Source organism: Gymnoscopelus braueri (genome assembly GCF_963280865.1).
Source record: "Gymnoscopelus braueri genome assembly, chromosome: 5".
NCBI lineage: Eukaryota > Metazoa > Chordata > Actinopteri > Myctophiformes > Myctophidae > Gymnoscopelus > Gymnoscopelus braueri.
Window position 1 is genome coordinate 1,424,070 of NC_137606.1, and position 16,693 is coordinate 1,440,762.

Below are 16,693 nucleotides of genomic sequence, written 5' to 3' on the forward strand. Positions count from 1 at the left end.
ACAATTTACCATTTTACCACTTATCATTCAGTTATTGTTATAATTGAGTTAACGATAGAAGCTGACATTTGTAAATACAGACATAAATGGCATTGTGAATGTAAAAACGGAGCCGGCAAAGGCTTCAAGACTCAAAGTAACATACTTTATTTTACATATCCGTTTCCAGATACAAAATACAAAAAAAATAATAATAATCCCCATAAAACAGCACAGCATTGAGTTGAGTTGATGCACTCTCAACAGAGTACATAAATCAGGTATAAAGTGTACAGCATGTGCTCCTTTCTCAGTTTGCAACATTTCTTCTAGCAGATTTAGCTAGGCTGGTAACAGACTCTTTTACATAGATTAGTGCGGTTGTGCAAGTGCAGCCATCATAACAAACATTCTACCAAAGGAAATGTACAATCAGATTCAGTAGTTATTAATTGCATACAGAATTGTTGATCAGCTAGCAGGGTTACTGCTAGTGGGAGGACGGGTGGACTTTCAAGAGGCTACAAACCGGATGATGGGGCCTTCAGATCTGTTTATTCTTGGGTGTGATGAGAGCTGTTCTCTTATAGGAAGAGAGCTGTTCTCTTTATTATAGGAAGAGATCATTATGTAAATTCATACTGAAATCTGGCAGTTTAACCATATGAACCCTAGTGTCTATTCTGGGATGAACATTCTGCTATTTCGGTGAAGAGATTTGGTGTAGATAAAAAAAGAGCAGACCAAGTAAAGAGCCCTTGGGAACCCTGTCAACCTACGAACATATAGTGCATATTATAACCCTTACTTAACCAGTAAAAAGTACATTGAGACAGTCTCTTTAGTAAGTATGTACGAATCCTTTGGGTCTACTTTTAAATTCAGATCACATAATGGGCCACCAATAATTCTCCTTTCCCCATCAAAAGATACTGTGGGGGGGTAACCGGCATTAAACAAATATTTCATTGAAATAAAAGCTTGATAAAAAATAGTTGATCAAATACGGTGCCAAATTAACAACAAATGTCAACTATTCTGTTAAGAGCTTGGGTTACAGTCAAAAAAGGTTTGTATGCATATACAGCATTTTTAAACAACCCAGAAGTATTTGGTCAGCTAGGTCCTGTCAGTGTTTTAAAGTGACATGTATAGAAATGAATTGTTCACTCAGTCACACAACACTTAACTTTGAAGTATCAAGATAGCTCATAAAATGCTTACAAAATGATTGCATTGTCAAATACTGTATATTAAAACTTAACTAAACGTACCATATTCCATTTTTTTTTACAGCTCAAGATTGACATGGTAAATTCGGAATAAGCAAAAGGTGTTATTGTCCTGAAAACAATACACTTGTAATTTAAATACAGCAGTAAACATTTCTAGTAATTATACTTACAGAATTCATTCAATAATTAGAAAAGATTTAATTGAAATAAAAGCTGATGTTCTATAGTCTGAATCAACTTTGTTTTCGTTTGTTTATGTGCTGTTTTACCGTACAATGTAAGTCAATGAGGAGCATATTCCATTTGTTTTGACAGCTCAAGATTGCCATAGTAAATTCTGAATAAGCAAAAGGTGTTATTGTCCTGAAAACAATACACTCAAAATATAAATACAGCAGTAAACATTTCTAGTAATTATACTTTGAGAGATGTAAAACGTGTTTAACATTAGCTAGTAAACATGAAATGAGCTACAAATGGAATGTGCAACATTGTGGGAAATATATTTTCACATTCTTAAAATTAGCATGAAAAGTACAAATATACCAATATTTGTTATAATATTATAACAATATTCCTGCTGTAACACTGCATAGAATCATTCCAAGTGTATTCAGTGTTTCAATGTACATACCAATATACGGTATATATCAACTGCCACCTGAGAAAGTTAAGTCTACCTAAATATATCTTTGCTGTTGAGAGTGAATAAGGTTAGAAAAGTTGCCTTCAAAATATAATCTACTTGCATCAACTTGTTATTAGTAATGTGTTGGATTACATTAACAAAGTATCCTGAGAAGGTACTTTCAGTTTGTTCTGAATTACGGATTTGTATAAAGTATGAAGTTAAATGTATGATATAGTCCAGTTTAAAATCTGATTTGATCACTATTATCTAGTCATTATTTTAGAATATAAAATGTATCAAATAGAAACATTTCTCCTCAGAGAGGAATCCATTTCAAATTGTGAATCAGCAGTGCTAAGTTTTGTCAGCAATAGGTTCTGAATTCCTCCACTGCTCTGCCGCTCTGACTGGACAAAATTTGAGAATAAAGTACTTTATCATTCCAATATAGATGGACGAATTCTTTACAGTTCCTTTAAAAAAAAAGTGTCAATATTCTTAGAAAAGAAACGGCATTGTACTTCAATACCTCTTTTCTGATTAATTAAGCATTCACCTGCTCTTTGCATTGTCTAATCTGATCACTACAGGGCACCTTTTAGTATTTGTAATCAGATTATAGTACTCCCATAACTTGAAATCACCATTCTTTGCAAAGAATGATATTTTGTACGGTATGAAGATGGTGTGTATGTGTGTGTGTGTGTGTGTGTGTGTGTGTGTGTGTGTGTGTGTGTGTGTGTGTGTGTGTGTGTGTGTGTGTGTGTGTGTGTGTGTGTGTGTGTGTGTACGCCGTCGCTAGCTGGCCCCGCCAAGTGAGCCTCGTCTAGCCAGGCTCAGGGAGCTGTTACAGCTCTCCGAGTAGCTCAGGCCTATTGTCTGCTGAAGAAAAAAAAAGGATCATGATGGCACGAGACATATTTACGCTACATTAGCTTATGACTGGATGGATGGCAGGACAAATGTGTGGATAGAATTAACTAATGGATAGATCATTTTGCTCACCTGTGCACCCTCTTGACTCTCTCTGGTTCCAACATTCAACACATTCAGAGAGTTGGCCCTCTTCATTCTGGAGAGCAAATATAATCTGTATAAATAAATGTGAACAAAGCCAGAAGCAAAGCAACAGATGGTGCCATACAGCAATAACAGATCTGACCTTATACTCTCTAACTATATATTTACCCAGTATTCATTGGGCTTGTATCCTGTGTCCCAACTCCTTTGAGCTTGCGGACAAGCTTCTCGCTGCTGCGTCGTATGGATTCCCTGAGCTTAGTAAATGAGCCACTGCGCTTCAGGGTGCCCAGCCCATCCTCCGAACTGGACCAAGTAGGACGACCATCACCTACAGTAGGACAAATAGATGAAAGAGACAGACAGACACACAGAAATGCTACTCCAAATAGAAACCGATTAATGGGCAAAACAGAGAGATTGAAAGCATTTTTACCTTCAACAGATCCAAACTCCTTTTCATGTGCTCTTGTCAGAATTTCTTTGTAGAGAGCTTCAGCCTGCCTATACTTCCCTTGCTTTAGGTAGCATGATGCCTTGATGGAGAAAGATATATTTTTATTTAAATTCTTTGAGACACACATTTGGGGGAGTGGCCGAGTCTGCCGTTGTCTTGTAGGTGCAAACTACACGGGTATCAGCATAGTCTGTGAGACAGATCATATATATTGAGAGTTTTTTTCTGTCCAAGTGCAAAAATTATGGTTAAGTACTAGGGGTTCAACGGTACTAGGGGTACAACAACGGTTCACAAAATTCACGGTTCGGCTGGATATTTGGGTGCCACGGTAGATACTTTTCCAATAGGTTCTCAAAGTGGGGTCCGCAGACCCCCAGGCGTCCTTGAGGGGGTTCCAACTAAATTTGTTAATATAGCATAAAAATTTGTTTAACCACTTTAACCCTAAAAAAACAAACTCATTTCGGTTCATTCGGTACGGGCCGTTCGGTTCGGTACGGGGCCGTTGTTACGGGGTCGTAACAGTAGTGTAGGAACTTGCATCAACCACAATCTTATGAAAAATGATACAATAAGGAACAAAATCCATGGAAGAAGGACCTTTGTTTGCACCTCCAACACACTCATGTCGATTCCCTTCCCCTAGTTAGAGTGATGTCACCAGGGTGTGACATCACTGTAACTAAAATAATTAATCAAAACTGTAGAAGAGTTACTGGTTCATAACTCCAATTCCCATGAAACCATTTACACAACTTGCCATTTCACCAAACCTGATCATATTTAAATAGGCCGACTGACTCACTTTACCCTCACAGTGTGACTGCTACCTGTCCAAACTGTGTATTTCTTATTTGAGAGTGGATATTCAGCCATTGGCATTAATAAACTAAGGATACATTCTTGTGAGCAATCATTACAAATTTTTTTCAATGTCAGTTTGCTTACTTTTTTCCACTTGTCCTTACAATGTGGAAGGTGTATTGTTACAATACACTGGGTTATCCCTTGTAAATGTTAAGGAATGTCAAGTTCTTGAAATAAACAATAACCCTTAACATACATTTTTGAAAATACATATTTGACAACACCTGGGGCATATTTATATTTATCAATGGTTGTATCCTTTTTCTTTTAGCTGTTTTTCCGGGTGTGGCTGCATCTTAACTGGCTTTGAGCACTATTGAACATGATTTATAATTCATTACAATGACCTGTGCATTGTCCCATAGTGGTGAAGTCAACAGCTTAAAAGTCCTTTCCATACTAATTGTTTTCTTGGCAATGTATTTACTTGACCGCTTTCTTACTCTATAGTTGATTGTCAAAATGTCCACTACATTTCCACTCTGATCTGCTAAATGCCAAAATTGAACATTTACAAATACATCATATTGTATAGTGATTTTTATGTTTCAACTTTCCCTGTTAAATAATGGTTTATAACATGAATATGTGTACACAGTGAATTGTCCCTTTCAGTTTGCTTTAGTTCAGTCCGTTTGGTTCCACCCACCAGGTTGTTCTTGGTCTTGGCTACATTGGCGTCGTCGGGTCCCAGTCGGCTCTGGTAGATGTGTAGGGCCCGTTCATAGTACTGCTCCACCTCCTGGTACTTCCCTTGGTTCTGACACAGTAGGGCCAGGTTGTTTAGTTGCTTTGCAACATCTGGGTGGTCAGTGCCAAGGACCTAGGAACATTTCAGAGAGACCAAGTTAGTTGCGCTATGAACCATCGGGCAGAAACCTCTTATCTCCATATTTTAACTTTTTGCGTTTTTTTCCGTAAATTAATGTCCTACTTGATCATACTACAGCGTCACAAAAGCATCAAAAGTAGCAGATCCACAAGCTTGACGATCTGCTACTTTTGAATTTGAATACTGAAAAGTAACAGTTTTGGACATCTGAGGTTTCCACCCGACAGAGACGATATTTGTTTTGGATGGTTGTATCACCTTCTCTCGGATCTCCAGAGCTCTCTTGCAAAGTGGTTCTGCTTCCTTATATTTCCCCCTCTTCCCATAAAGCACTGCTAGGTTGTTCAGTGTTGCTGCCACCTGTAGACACATAAATGGATGCACACAATTATGAATGATCACTCTCGAATGACTGAGTATCACTCCGTTGATTTAAACCAGGGGTACTCAAAATCAATCTGAAAAGGTCCACAAAGAACATTTTCAATGAGACAAAGGTCCGTAAGACCAGTCATAAGGCACATAAGATCTACAAATGTATATACCGGTATGTAGAACTACAACTAACGTATTAGGGTCAGTGACAAAATGGGGTTGGCAAGATGACAAATAAAAAAAACTTTAAAAAGTCTTATTTTAAAGGCTTCATGTTGGTTTCATGTCATTTGAAAAGACATTTGAACCATGTTGTTTACTATGAAAATTACAGAATGTGCCTGAAAATGTCAACGTTTGGACCAAATCACAGTCACACATTGGGAGCACTGCGTGGAGTGGAGACGAGATCATTCTGACTCGTTGCATAACAATGGCATCTCGCAGATAATACAAATAATATATTAGGTGCTATAATTTGCCCATAGTCCGGAGATTGTTGCGGTTCGGTCCGGATCGGGGTCCACTATTTGAGGATCACTGATGTAAACGATTCGCCAAAAACCTTTACAGTTCATATAATACGTCTTTCTGAGCAGTATGTACTACAGTACAATATGTACAGTCGTCACTGCAGGGACAATATTTCTGCCAGTAAGTGAGCTACAGCAGTGGTTCTAAACCTGTGGGTCGGGACCCCCACATGATTTTGGGGGGGGGTCCCCCAGATGACAGTGAAGTGACAATTTAAGGACGTTTAAGATCTTTTTAATACCACAGAAAAAGACCTGTAGATCTGCTTTTTTCACAATATTTAACTGTGGAACCAAGTCAAACTAAATGTTATGCCTCAACTATGCCTATGCCTGAAAAGGTTGAGAACCACAGGTCAAAAAGAGCTTCCTGACAACAATGAGTTCCTATGTATTTAAAATGAACAATGCTAAGTCAACTCCTTAGTCATCATTGTCCATCCGAGTAGGTGTGAGTGTTGGGGTGGATGACCTACAGCTGGATGGTCCATTCCCAGAGTTTTCTCTCTGATCGCCAGAGCATCATTCAGTAGATTTGCTGCCTCTTTGTACTTGTTCTGGTCCCTGCAGAAAACAGAAACACCATGTAGTGCTTCAGTGCATGTTATCGTAATAAAACTGACACACACACAGTTTCAAAATACAATATAGTACTGAACTATTATGTTATTTTTAAATAGCACTCGAATTCTGATCAAAACGGATAAATAAGCTTGAGAGGTACAGTACAGTAGCAAGTTTACCGGCTACAGTAGCAGTTCCTCCCGACTTCATTCGGGCAGGTGTGTGTGTGTGTGTGTGTGTGTGTGTGTGTGCACGTGTGTGCGTGTGTACGTGTGTGTGTGTGTGTGTGTGTGTGTGTGTGTGTGTGTGTGTGTGTGTGTGTGTGTGTGTGTGTGTGTGTGTGTGTGTGTGTGTGTGCGTGTGTGTGTGTGTGTCAGCACAACGCTGATGATGGTTTCAAAATCAGTTTGTTTTTTCACATCACTGGTGGTGTAAACTCTTTGCATTACCACAAGGAAAATGGTGTTTCAACAGCCTGTGAGAGGGCCTTGTTTTTGTACTTCCTGTATAGTATAGGAAAAAAAAACATTCACATGCACGGGTGGAGCGTCCGTGCGCGGCCAGCGAGAACGGCTGCATTCATTAACATGGAGCAGAAGAAAACCAGCGTCCGTGCGCTTATGCGTGCATGCCTGGTGGGTTTCTAACGTTACTATTCTCACGTGCGAGCCTCACCTGTAAACCAGTGCTAGTATGTTTAGCATGGTGGCTACATCTGGGTGGCTGTGTCCTGAGGATTTTTCCAGGTCTTCCAGGGCCTGTTGAAGAGTGATGAAATGTTATCTTTAAAAGTAGGATATTTCTTTAATATATTGCCAAAATGTCTATCGTCTCTGTCGGGTGGAAACCTCATATGTCCAAAACTGTTACTTTTCAGGATTCAAAACACGTCCCTTCGCGCCACATTTTAAGCTTGCAGATCTGCAACTTTTTATACTTTTATATGACGCTGTTGTATGATCAAGTAGGGTGTTAATTTACAAAAAAAACGTTAGAAAATGGAGATAAGAGGTTTCTGCACGACAGCGACGATACGTTTCTATATATTGCCAAAATGTATATATTATTGAACTCAACTGACTTGAATCTGAACATACAGTATATAAACCCAGGACTCACCTGTTTGCAAAGTGGTACAGCGACCTCGTAGCGTCCCTGGGAAGCGTACTGGATGACCAGGTTGTGTAGGGTTCTGAGACGGGCCGGGATCTCATAACCGCCCTGCTGTGCTGCTGCCACGGCGCTGCTTTGGTGGGGCTGTGACACTGAACCAGGACAGAAGATGGAAGGTGACATAAACATGGACGCATACGACACTGTGCAAAGAAACCCCTGCACAAATGTGCAGGTATTTCCTACAAAACAGTTATTAAGCCAGGTGGCCGCTGCCTAGTCTGGCACAGGCCCAGTGCCAGACTGTAGGCTCACTGTGTGTGTGTGTGTGTGTGTGTGTGCGTGTGTGCGTGTGCGTGTGTGTGTGTGTGTGTCTGTCTATCCAAAAAGTAGACCAGGCAGGGAGACACATTAGCACAGGCCTGTTCTGTTCTAACACAGTGGTTCTCAACCGTTTCAGGTCGCGACCCCCCAAAATAATCACATTTGAACTGGGGACCCCCCCAACCTTAACAAGCACTTGGAATTGTAGGAGTTGAGGCATTACATTTTGTTTGACTCGTTCCCACAGATAACTATTGTGAAAATAGCAAATCTTCAAACTCACAGCGCCTCGCAACGCGAGACGTATCTTTGTGATCATGTAGATCGGCTATTTTGAAATTCGTTGCCTCTTATTATTGACAATAAGATGCATTTGGCATATGCATATGCATATGCCATATATAATATTTGACCAGTTTTTATATTACTTTTGATGCACTAATGGTATTTTACCCCCCGAGGTATTAAAAAGGTTTTAAAAGTCCTTCACTGTCATCTGGCGACGCCCCCAAAATCATGTTTCAACCCACAGGTTGAAAACCACTATTCTAACAGACACTATGCTGTTGGTTAAGCATTTAAGCTCAACTGAAAAGCAGGGCCTGCATAATGTGCAGTTTCACCCACAGAGTAAATGATTCCTCACCACATGAGTAACAGCAATGCTCAAAATGTGACATCATCACTACAGAAAGTGTCCCTAGGGTCTTGTGAAGAGCTGTTGCCTCAAATGTACCTTTCCATCATGAGAGCATTCATAAAGTATTGAGAGACTAAACGTTAAAAGTGTTCTACACACCAGATTTTACTGTGTAGAGCAGTGGTTCTCAAAGTGGGGTCCGGGGACCGCCAGGAGACCTTGAAGGGGTTCCAGGGGGTCCCCAACAATATGAGTTAATATAGCATCAAAATGTGTTTAACCACTTTAACCCAATATACATCGGATATGTGAAAATGATCGATTTTCAAGCTCACATGCCATTTTCAAAAATAAAATTTAAAATGTTTTAAGCATTTTAAGCATTTTGTGCTACGGGGTCCCTAGCACAAAATATTGTCAGATGGGGGTCCGTGGCCAATTAATTTGACATAAAAAAAAGTTTGAGAACCATTGGTGCAGAGAGTGGTAGTAGGATTACTGACCTACTGTACAGACACTGAGAAACACTGACAGACAGGACCAAACAACTTGAGACATCAAACAGCAATGTAGAACTCACTCTGTGACTGTTCCTCCTCCTCAGTAGGAAAGAGGTCATCTAGAGATTCCTTTGTGGATGAGGTGTCCTTATCATCCTGTTGGACAAGAAAAGAAACAAACTCCACTTCGTCATCAAAATTCAGTAACTGGTTATATAAACCAGCTGATTTTAGCATGCTTGTTTATGAAAGACTGGACGGACGTACGGACGGACAGACCGACAGATGATCTAGGCATATTTTTAGTATGGCTCATGTAGAGGTTGATGTTTGCATGTAATATTAGTAAACTCATGCTGGTGCAAACTAGGCTTGGGCCCATACTCGATAATATCCCATATGATATAGTGCAGGGGTGGGCAACTTGGATGATGGAGAGGGCCACTATCCCCGTATCTTAACGTTTTTCGTAAATTAATGCCGTACTTCGCCATTTTATGTCACACAAAAGTAGCAAAAGTAGCCGATATACAAGCTCAAAACGCGTCGCAGTGCGACGTGGTTTGAGCTTGTAGATCTGCTATTTTTTCTATTTTTTTATTGGAATCCTGATTTATAAATGTTTTGCTATTTTTGAATTGGAATCCTGAAAAGTAACATTTGTATTTAATTTCAAATGCAGTTAGTTATACTTATGTTAACTTTATGAACTTAAATACAAATACAAAGACAATAGACTTTCAATACTATAAGCTACTAATATAGACTGAAGTAATTAAAGCGGGTCATGTTTGCCTGTTTGGAATTGTAACAGCTGAAATCAATAATATATCAGTATTCTGATATTAACCTGTGGGCCGCATTAAGTGAAGGTGGGGGCCGCATGTGGCCCCCAGGCCGCCAGTTGCCCATGTATGATATAGTGTGTAGATAATCAAAACATTTTTAGATGTACATTTATTTCAAAGTACGTACTACATAATACTATAATTTAGGAAAAACTAATAATTTTGTAGTTTTGTCTTTCTCACCAGTGGTGGTTCGTCCTGGTCATATTTGCGAATGGAAGACATGAACTGGAGGTGTTTGTTGTTTTCCTCCAGAGTGACCAGCTCCTGTTCTCTGTCCTGTAGATGCTGCTGGGCTCCAGCCAGCTCGTCTCTCAGCCACTGGTTCTCCTGACAGAGCCGACGCACCTGAGGAGGAAGAGAATAAGAAAACTAGTTTTTAAAGCTTTACTTGCAGAGAATGCCCTGTTCTCGTGCACAGAGGAGCAGCAGGTGACAAAAATAGGCATTTTTATTAAAGGAGCTCATTAGTATTGCATGATATATTTACATATAGGAAATATATAGTCATTCACGCATGTGCATTTATTTATAAAACAATAAATCAAGTGTAACAGGTTTTCTTTCAAACAAACACAAAACTTTTTGACTGTGTGCTATTGTGTTGGAAATCAGTTAGTGTGGTTTTTGGTTAGAATGAAAACCTGCATTAACCACTTTCAACCTGGAGTCCCTATTTTGGGCATGGCAAATAAATAAAATAAATGTAATGGTGAAAATAGCAGATCTTTGCTATGTGTTATGTGCTTGTGGATCAGATATTTTCACTGCGTGACACCATCGTAGTAATTAGACGACAGGCCAAAACACAATCAATGGTTAATTTAGGAGCTGGAACATACAAAAAAACACCTCATAAGCAATAATAACTACATTGCTATAAAATAGTTAATAAACAAAGATGTGTGTAAAACTACTGACGTGCGTGTGTAATCAAATGTAACAGTGGCAGATAGAAATGCTTGAGTAATCATTTTGTGCATGCACCATCCTTGAATGTGATACTTTAGAGGATATTTAGTTAATCAAAAAGTTTAAAAAAACTAACATTTTATCTGGAGACAGACTCCTTTTCGAACAAGAGCTCTTTCAGGGTTCAAGGTCTCTTCTTAGAACAGAGAGAAGTGTATCGTTTAAGGCATGTGAAACATTGCCAAGTTTTGGTCTGTTTTTTAAACGTGAGAGAGGCTTTTCATCCAAAAGTCTAAAAGAGGAAAGTTGACAGTGAAAGGGCTACATTCAAAGAATGGAAAGAGAACTATGCGTTCATCTTAACAGATTTCATCAACGCAAAGCCATTGCCGTCGATATCCTACTTGCAGTTTACATACACTTGCCATGACAGAACTTTATGTCATGGCAGTCTTGACTTTCCAATAATTTCTACAACTCTTATTTTTCTGTGATAGAGTGATTGAAGCAAATACTTCTTTGTCACACAAAAAATCATGAGGTTAATTTTTTTTTAATGAATTTATTATGGATTTTCTAAAAATGTGACCAAATCTGCTGGGTCACAAATATACATACAGCAATGCTAATATTTGGTTACATGCACCGTGGCCATTTTCACCTCAATTTTGGTGATGTATAAAGTTGTGTCAATCAAATTAGCTTTGTGGCTAATGGCTTTCTTAAGCTCGTGTGAGTGTTCGTACTGTATGTAGGACTGCCAGCCAGATATTATTTATTTTCATAAATAATTTACAAAATAATTTACAAAATAATTTGGCAGGCCAGATATTATCGCTGGCGGGCCAGTTCCAGCGCTGGCGCCTGTTGCACTTGACTGGACACCACTGTATCAGCTTCTTCCATATCTATTTTTCTTCAGAGTCATCTCACCTGTGCACGTAGCTTCTGTTTCTCTGCCTCAAGAGAACTCAGGTGGGCTGACAGTGCCATCATGACCTGGAGGGAGGAGAGAATGCATGTAGTGAGGGCAAACAGCCTATAGAGAAATCTTTTTGTTTGGTCAAAAAGAAAAACCCCACCATGGATGGTGTGGACACTCAAAAGAGTTTAATCTGAAACTTGTTTGATATCAAGTCAACTTGTTTTTTAAAGGGCAATTATCTGAACCAGGTAGAGATTCTGTCTTCTGTTTAGTAACGTGTTATAGACTAGAGAGACTGGGCGGGAGGACAATAATATGGGAGCAGTGAAAGAGATGGGTACAGATCTATGACTATTCCATTTTCTTCTAAACTATTCATTCTAATCCATAACAAGAAAAGTATTCTACTGCAGTAAAGAGATCAATTCAGTTCAGTTCTGCTCTGCTCTGTCAGGCACTTGGCCTTTTTCCCGCTTTGTTGTAGTCTATTATTCAGCTGTGCTTTTCGATTCTGCTCCGTCTTTACCTGGGCCTCCCCCAGTCCCAGCTCTATCCTCTCCAGTGATTGGCTGATGATGCAGCTTTTCTCTTGTTCCACACTGCCGCTTTCTGCCGCTGATCTGCTCTCCATCGCATCCTGCAGTTTCTCCAGCAGAGTGCGGTTTTCTCCTCGCAGCGCCTCCAGCCCAGCAATCACCTGCTGTGTGCTGCAAAGGAGTTCCTCACCAGATAACATGGTTCAAACGTCTAGAGTTCCTCTTCTGACCTGGATATTGGTATGAAGTAGTAGCATTAGTACAAGTAGTACCAGTAGAAGCAGTTGTAATAACAGACTTTATCCCCCTTAAAATTAATAATGAATAATGGACCCTTTTCACAGCAGACATTTTGACAGCTGAAGGCAGGGATGCATTAAGACTCACGGAAGCCCCTGGGCCAATTAATTTTTAGGGGGCCCTCCACATGCCACCCAGAACGGTCCGTCGAATGGGCACCAAGCAGACTACTCGAGTTGTAAGGTGTGGGTCGAGAAAGCACATGTAGACCTTTTATCATACAGTATTTACAGACTATATCGTACAGTATTTACATGATATTTATTTGCATGTAAAAATTTATCCTAAAAAAACATTCGTCTTGTTAGTCAGATGGCCATATAGGAGGGGTCTTGTATGGTATAGGCTGAGGGGCCCAAATATTTGAGTGTTAACCTACATAATATGTATATGTACTAACTGTATATATATTTTAGTCAATTGTCGATCAGCCTCATAGTCAAGGGCTCATGGGCACTGGTCCTGTCCAAAATCTGTCCATGGCTGAAGGTAATAACTTTAATTGTGGGGTGTGCTTCATTTAGGCATTTCTGTATGTCAGCATAAAGTTAACACCACAGGAGTAGCCTAATACCTAAATTAAACACACCCATAAATTAAACTAAACTTCAGCTGTGTGTTTACCCATCCAAATGTCTGTCTGTCTGCTGTGAAAAGGGCCCAATGGCAAATGCAATGAACCCAAGTTTACATGCATCAACATCATGTTATATAATAATAACCCTGATACGACATAATGTAAAAATGATCATCTAAGCTGCATCAAAAAAAAAAATATGTAGAATTGTAAAGTGATGATGTGGGAAATAAAGGATGCCGATTTGGAGGAAGTGAGGAAGGGAAAAGGAGAAGCAAATTGTATCTGTCTACAAGCTCACAACACGTGTACAGTAGATTGACTAATTTGCTATTTTTTTAAAAGATTTTGAAGGTGAAAGTGAAACTGTGTCTGTGTGTGGGGTTTAAATATGACTGCACCAATGAAAAGTGTTAACGAGCGTGTGACTAAATAATAACTACATTTGGATCCATTGGAACATGGGTTCTTCTTTTCGGAAAAGTAACAGTTTTGGACATACAAGGTTTCCACCCGACAGCGACAAAATGTAAAAAAAAAAACACCCTGCCTGCAGTCAGTGCCGCAGGGTGTTCAACGTAAGGTTGATCTCATCCCCAGATAACAACATGGTTCCACTTCTCTGGTTTCTGTTCTCTAGTCTGACCTGAGGCGAGGACGGAGGATTGGACAGAGGAAGGAGAGATACTCTAGGAAGGGGCTAGGAAGGAAAAACACACACAGGCAGGACATACTCTTAAGCCCGATTTATACTTTGTCGACTCGTACGATGGCGTAGATCGCAGATCTACAAGCTCACAACACATTGTGATGTGTATGACCCATTGTGGGCTTGTAGATTTGGCTATTTTACTGTCATCTATTTTGTTTGCTCTCATATTGGGGTGTCAATTTACAGTACATAGGCCTACTTGCTGTTGCTGCTAAGACTGAAAAACAAAAAAAGGGAAGTGGACATAGAAGGGGAAGATGTTGCAGATAGATGGGGAAGTAAAACATAATACAGAACATAAGATTTACTCAGATTTAGACATACGTGAAAGCTTGGTGTCAGCCGTGCTGGGGACCAGGGGTTAATTACAAGCCTACTCATGTTACCTGTTAACATAATGCATGTAATAGGCCTACATTATTGACATCCCCAACTCTGGGAGCGATATCAATCATAAACCCTGAATAAGTCTTCAAAAAGACAGAAAATAAATAGGTCCAATGAAAGTGGCGATCACTTCATGAATCAAGACAAATAGCAGTCCTAGTGGGTTAGATTTGCATAATGGTTTTGTTGTTTGAAGCTGATATTCAATACTGTAGGTTAAGCCGCTGCCATAGTGCATATATAGGTGACCTCATCCTCATTCTTTCAATGTACAGCCCAACCCCATAGCCTCAGGTCAACTAACAGTGAACAAGTCTATAACTGTTGTCTTGAACATATCTGATGAATCATCATGAACTAAGGGACGTATTGGAGTGACACTCCTGAGTCCTGTCCACTGACAACGTGCTAACGACTCAGGGGTCATCAATGTGTCCGTACACAGACACATGCGTGGCAAGACATGGCCTTGTCTGTGGCAATTTTTTGTTTGTTAGTTGACATAACATTATATTGTTCTTATTTTCCCAAATACTGAATGTCAGTCTCCAGGTTTTCCTCAGAATATGTATTGATTTACTATGATACTATGGCACAGTAGGAGTCCACTAGGACAGTGATTGTCTAACTTTGCATTTTCAAGGACCCCCATAACTCTGAGACTGAGAGTGCACAAATGGGTCCATTTGGCTCTTTATGTGTTTTTGGCTCTTTATGTGTATTTGGCTCCTAAGGCTCTTTATGTATTTCAGGTAATATTATTATCCACTCATTTGTATGTCCATGGCAAAAATAGAATGTTGACAAAAATGTCCACCACAAGCCAGCATGGCGATGACCCCTGGTTAACGTCCATTGCCCTATAATCCCTAGTGGTGGTGGCCTGCTGCCACCCACAGTCACTTCCAAACGCTCAGTTTATCATCGTTCAAATCATAGAAGAGACAGAATTGAAGCTAGCAGTGAAACGGTCATGAAGAAGAGAAGTGCAGGACGAGGATGAGATGAGCATAAGATGAGAAGATGAGATCTCTATAACGGTCTCCCGATGGCGTTTAAAAGCCATCGATGTGAACAGAACAACAGAGTTGTTGTCATCTCGTCTCCATGCGTTTTGTTTACGATGGGCGGCGCAACAGGCCTGCGTGTTTCCATGTCTGTCCGACCGACGATGATGATGAATGATCACAGAGAATAATAAAGTGCAAAACAATGTGGCACGTAGGCTAAAAATACAATGACGAGCTAGTTCACATGATATGATGCGTTTTGTCCTGTAAACTGTAATGCATGTCGCCGTTAACAACAATGCAATAAGCTGCGCGTTATAGCATGATAATAAATATGTAATGATCACTGCAACAACGACGGGAAAAACGGTGTTATGATCACAGGATATATGTCAACACACACACACACAAACACACACACAAAAAGTTATTTATAGCTCACCTGTTATTAGTAGCATAAACTCCTGGCTTCGAGCCCTTGTTGTTGTATTCACTCCGCTTTGTTATATCTGAACACCATGGGGCCCACATTAAACATAGCGGCTCAGATCATCCGTTATTCCGTTGTGATGAGGTACTGTTGTGGTGTTAGAGGAGTGATGATGATGTGGGCCGGTGGTGAAGTAAGGATTGTAGATCATTCACCTGCTGCTTCTTCTTCCTCCAGAGGCTCAGACGGTTCTTCTGTCATTACAGCTTTACCTGATCCAAGCGTTTCCTTCCCACCATGCACCGCGCGGCATGTCATCCCGGGATAAGGCCATCTATCTGCCGCCCAGATGAACTGCTGCCACTTGGGCCCAGATCAACCACCAGGGATAAACGGAGTCCCGACTCCCAGGGGAAGTATTTGCCACCATCTAGCGTTCGCAAATTCGCATTTAATCAAAGGCTATCTATGTACAAGCTCACAACATGCCTGCCCTGAAATGATGCCTGACAGATTTTCTAGTAGGCTACAGCCCCCCTCAGTCAGCCCCTCCGGACTTAAGTGAGGAGAAGACGGTCTTTTCTGTGTTCGGATGCTCATAGAGTTATTATGCCCATAGAGTTAAAAAATAAGGTTATGCCGACTTGAGCTGAGCATCATCAAAACAATTACTATATTCCAAAAACGTCTAGTGCCAGCAGTTCACTTGTATCTATATACCACTAGAGGTGCCTAAAGTAAGCTAAAGAATCAGTAGTGAACCAGTCTTAATTACTTCTAGAACTAGACAGGGGCTGAACAGGTTCTTTGTACGACAGTCATGCTCTAGTCCAGAGGTCCTCAAACTTTTTCATGTCAAGGACCCCCAAATTAATGTTATTGGCCACGGAACCCCATTTGAAAATATTTTGTGCCAGGGACCCCCATACAAGATTCGTGTTGGTTGTTAAAGTCTCAAAAATATTCAAGAGTTATTTTTTTTG

General features: G+C 40.1%; 1 protein-coding gene across 1 annotated transcript; it reads right to left on the reverse strand.

Annotated features, from left to right (window-relative positions):
• Nucleotides 1-123: 123 nt before the first annotated feature.
• Nucleotides 124-15,993, reverse strand: klc3 (kinesin light chain 3). The gene is made up of 14 exons (XM_080429585.1): nt 15,723-15,993; nt 12,285-12,524; nt 11,767-11,832; nt 10,105-10,269; nt 9,154-9,229; nt 7,616-7,761; nt 7,172-7,254; nt 6,409-6,496; nt 5,283-5,384; nt 4,842-5,015; nt 3,302-3,401; nt 3,034-3,196; nt 2,851-2,917; nt 124-2,727 (listed from the first exon to the last, which is right to left on the reverse strand). Exons 2-14 carry the CDS (start codon nt 12,492-12,494, stop codon nt 2,644-2,646), a joined length of 1,524 nt encoding a protein of 507 aa, XP_080285711.1. The 5' UTR covers nt 12,495-12,524; nt 15,723-15,993; the 3' UTR covers nt 124-2,643.
• Nucleotides 15,994-16,693: the final 700 nt, after the last annotated feature.